At 37.9% G+C, this 3772-nt stretch overlaps 1 protein-coding gene across 1 annotated transcript in view; it reads left to right on the top strand.

Annotated features, from left to right (window-relative positions):
• The first annotated feature begins 986 nt into the window (after positions 1–986).
• ube2q1 (ubiquitin-conjugating enzyme E2Q family member 1) overlaps positions 987–3772 on the top strand; it is a 14036-nt gene continuing 11250 nt past the window's right edge. Inside the window, exons 1-2 of the mRNA XM_032514924.1 lie at positions 987–1726; positions 2109–2213. Of these exons, the coding sequence (XP_032370815.1) occupies positions 1568–1726; positions 2109–2213 (264 nt within the window). The 5' untranslated portion in view covers positions 987–1567. The remainder of the gene's footprint in view (positions 1727–2108; positions 2214–3772) is intronic.

Below are 3772 nucleotides of genomic sequence, written 5' to 3'. Positions count from 1 at the left end.
ACACACACACACACACACACACACACACACACACACACACACACACACACATGCTTAATAGAGTTAGAGAAATCAGATGGCTGGGATTACACCAGTAGTAATGACTTGATTTTGGATGTGAATATCATATCACACCTGCTTATTGTTCCGAACTAGACAATTTTGTAGCCAAAAGTAGCACTTTATCACTACATGCCTTTCCCTTAGAAGTGGCCAAGTAGATGGCTTTGGACATTATCCTAATTTTACATGCTTATTTCTGTAATTGTAGCCTAGGCCTATATGTTTTTTTTTTTTTTATAATCAAACATGTACAGTATGACCTTAATAAGTAAAGTCACTGTTACATATATTCCTCTTCTTCAAGATGGGACGACACAGGTATGACCATTTGTTGAGATATATAGCCCTACACATTTGAATTTCAGATTAAAATAAATTGGGATCATTGCCTCATTCAGGCCAAATCAGACTAATGTGTTGAACTGACAATAGTACAGCAAGTCAATATTGGTGTGTAGGCCTACACTCAAATTGTCTAACAAAGCCTTGTATTTAAACAATTTACACATGCTACAGTCTATATTTTTGGCCTTTTATTAGTAAAACACAATTTAAATTATGATTGTGTTTGATTATATTGTGATATTAAAGAACACTAATGTTAAATCATAATATCAAGAAAGTCAAACATTTGGGATTGACACTGCATCAAACATAATTTCTACGTAAACCTAGGCCCACTCTCAATAATTGTATCCATCTTTGAGGCAAGGCAGAATAATTCCAATAATAATTCTAAGTTTATGCGCACCAGTTTTCTCTGGTATACTATCTGAAGCAGGAAATTGGTTCTTTTCCCTTACAAAAATAAATAAATAACATTCACAGTCACATAATTGGTTGACAGAGTGGTTCAATGTACACATGCAACTTTTCTTTATTTTCTAACCTTAAATAAATTGAGAACGAGCTGTATGCTGTGATTCTGCGGGAACGGGGAGGTTGCAGAACGCCATCTTTAAACCCCACAAGAGGCCAGCTACAGTTGTACACCGGGATGAAAAACACAACAGCGGGATATACGTTCAAATCGTGGAGATGGTGTGATTCTTTTCCGGTCAAGTAAATAATAAGGAACTGTCGGTGGGACTGTAAGGAGAGACGGTCACAGGACCCTGCGAGAACCCTATGCTGTTCTTATCATAGACCGACAACAACAATAGACAGACAGACAACAACAACGGAGCTTGCTAAGTCGCTCGCTAGCATCTTGCCGAGCGCTGCGCTGTTTTCAAATGCTAACTAAAAGCTAGCTAGCTAACGTTAGCCACTTCATCCGAGAGTGACTTCATCAGACAATCTATCCGGTTGCGCTGAATTTTGACCGGACGCTGTTTGTACTTGGCAGTGGGTATCCATCTACGTCGACAAGGACAGTCCACCATTTATTTGCCACATGTTTTAACCAACTTGGTACATACATTTGCGTTGTGGCTTTAGCTAGCTAAAAGCTAAGTCCCGACTTCTCCCCCTCCCCAGCGGCCCAGCCGGAGATGCGTGGAAGATGTCGGTGTCGGGGCTGAAGGCCGAACTGAAGTTTTTGGAATCCATTTTTGATCCAAACCACGAACGCTTCAGGATCATTGACTGGAAGCCTGACGAACTGAGCTGTCAGTTTAATGTAACTGGGGAAAAGCTGTTAATTATCCACTGTAATATAACGGTAAGATTACAGAACACAAGTGCCGGGATGGTTAACCAGCTAACTTTAGCTCGCTAACGACCAACAAGGGATAGCTGCTAGCCAGATAGCAGGCTAACGCTACCTCAACAACTATACAATCTGATGATGTGCGTGACAAGCTTTGCCGTATTTTCATAAGGTATTGTCAGTGGGAGTTACGCAATCTTGAGGGTTTTTGGTCTGACAATCCGAGATTAAACATAATTGAGAAGCAACCCTAGCTAGCGCTGCAATCTCAATGCTGATGTCTCCAATTCAAATTTTACGTTATTTACTGATTCTATGTTTAGCCCTGCGACACGCAATATAGGTCACATATATTAATGTTACTCTCGATTTTGCTGTGTTCCACTGTATTTAGGAATCGTATCCATCTACGCCGCCGATATGGTTTGTGGACTCTGATGACCCAAGCTTGGCGCAAGTTTTGGAGAGGTTGGAAGATGTGAGAAAAGGCAGCACCCTGGTAACATTAGCTATCCTAACTCTCTTGTTTTTGACTGTGTCATTGAGGAAAACTCAACGATTTATGTATACTTTGTGAGGACCTGCGGACAATTTTAATATTCATAGTGAATGTTAATCTTAAAACCTCGATAATAAATTGCCTGATCACATAGGCCTAGGTTTCAATTTGTATGAATACTTACTACAATACATAGGTTACTGTGTGATACAGCAGTTGGTTCAAGTACACAAAAATGAATAATGAGCTAACCATTTATTTCCAAGCTGACTTATTCTTATTCTGATACATTAAAACAGATTTGATACAACTGCAGCCCAAATGCTTTCATACTATGTCGGAGGTATATGGCATACTGCTGAATAAAAAGACCACTTTATTTTGACTATTTAACTGACTTGCTTAGCTTAACAAGTAATGACCAGGCTGCCTCTCCACAGCCACAGGAGCATTTTCTTTGCATTATTTTGACATAATGCAAGCCTATTGTGTTGGGCTTCATTAAGAGGAGGCAAATCATTGTTGTGTTAAATAATCTTTTGGAGCCCCTCCCTTATTGAAGACTTTGCTTTGTCAAGACAGCTCTCATTTAGATGTGTTTAACTCTAGTTTACTTTTTTCTAGATTTTACATTTGTATTGTAGACTACATTTCATAAAGTGTTGTCTTAACATTAATTTTCATAATTTTATGTTGAACTAGTTAAAACCGAGTTTTCACCAATGCATGTTGAGTTTTTGCCATTTTAGTGTATTCACAAGATGTACACAACAGAAACGGATTTAAATAGGTATATTAAACGTAAAAACAAAAATCAGCTTGCATGTGCTGCATAAATGTGTGTGACAATTTGTACTGAGGGAATAGGTTAAATGTGTATAACTGGCAGGTACAAACAAACTGGACTGGTTTTCAGCAGACTGAATTGCTGTGTCATTATGTCATTGGGACAACCTTTGAGGTCAGATGTCTGTGACAAGCAGATTGTTATGTAATCCTACATGTGTGGTGCCATCCTTAGCGTAGTTAGCCTACTTATTCATGCTGCTCTGTTAGTAGGACATAAAATGTGCTGTTTATAGAAGTGCTGTCAGTTTTTTTTTTTTCGAGAGAAGTTGATTTTTTTGCAGTTTGCACCATGACTTAGTCCACATTCAGATAAAGCTCACAACATTGTTTATATTGCGTGGGGGTTGGGGATAAGGAACATACCATACATTCCTTTTTACTGTTGCAAAGATGTTTTAGCAGTACCCTATATTTGAATTGCCCCAAATTTGCAAAGACAAAACACACTATCTGATGGCAACTTAATGACTATGCTACCTAACCCTTTTTCTATCCGTGCAAATGTCAGTGTTTTTTTTTTATGTTACATCTATAGTTTGCATGTGTGAGACAAATTTTCCCTAACTTTATTGTTGCTACATTCACAGATTGCATGATTTTACATTATTCCACAGTTGTCCACCACCATTGTCATATACAATCGTGAATTGCATGTATTGCAAATTCATTATTTATAAAAAAAAAAAAATATATATATATATATATATATA

Source organism: Etheostoma spectabile, chromosome 1 (genome assembly GCF_008692095.1).
Source record: "Etheostoma spectabile isolate EspeVRDwgs_2016 chromosome 1, UIUC_Espe_1.0, whole genome shotgun sequence".
NCBI classification, from domain to species: domain Eukaryota; kingdom Metazoa; phylum Chordata; class Actinopteri; order Perciformes; family Percidae; genus Etheostoma; species Etheostoma spectabile.
This window is presented reverse-complemented; position numbering and strand designations above follow the sequence as displayed.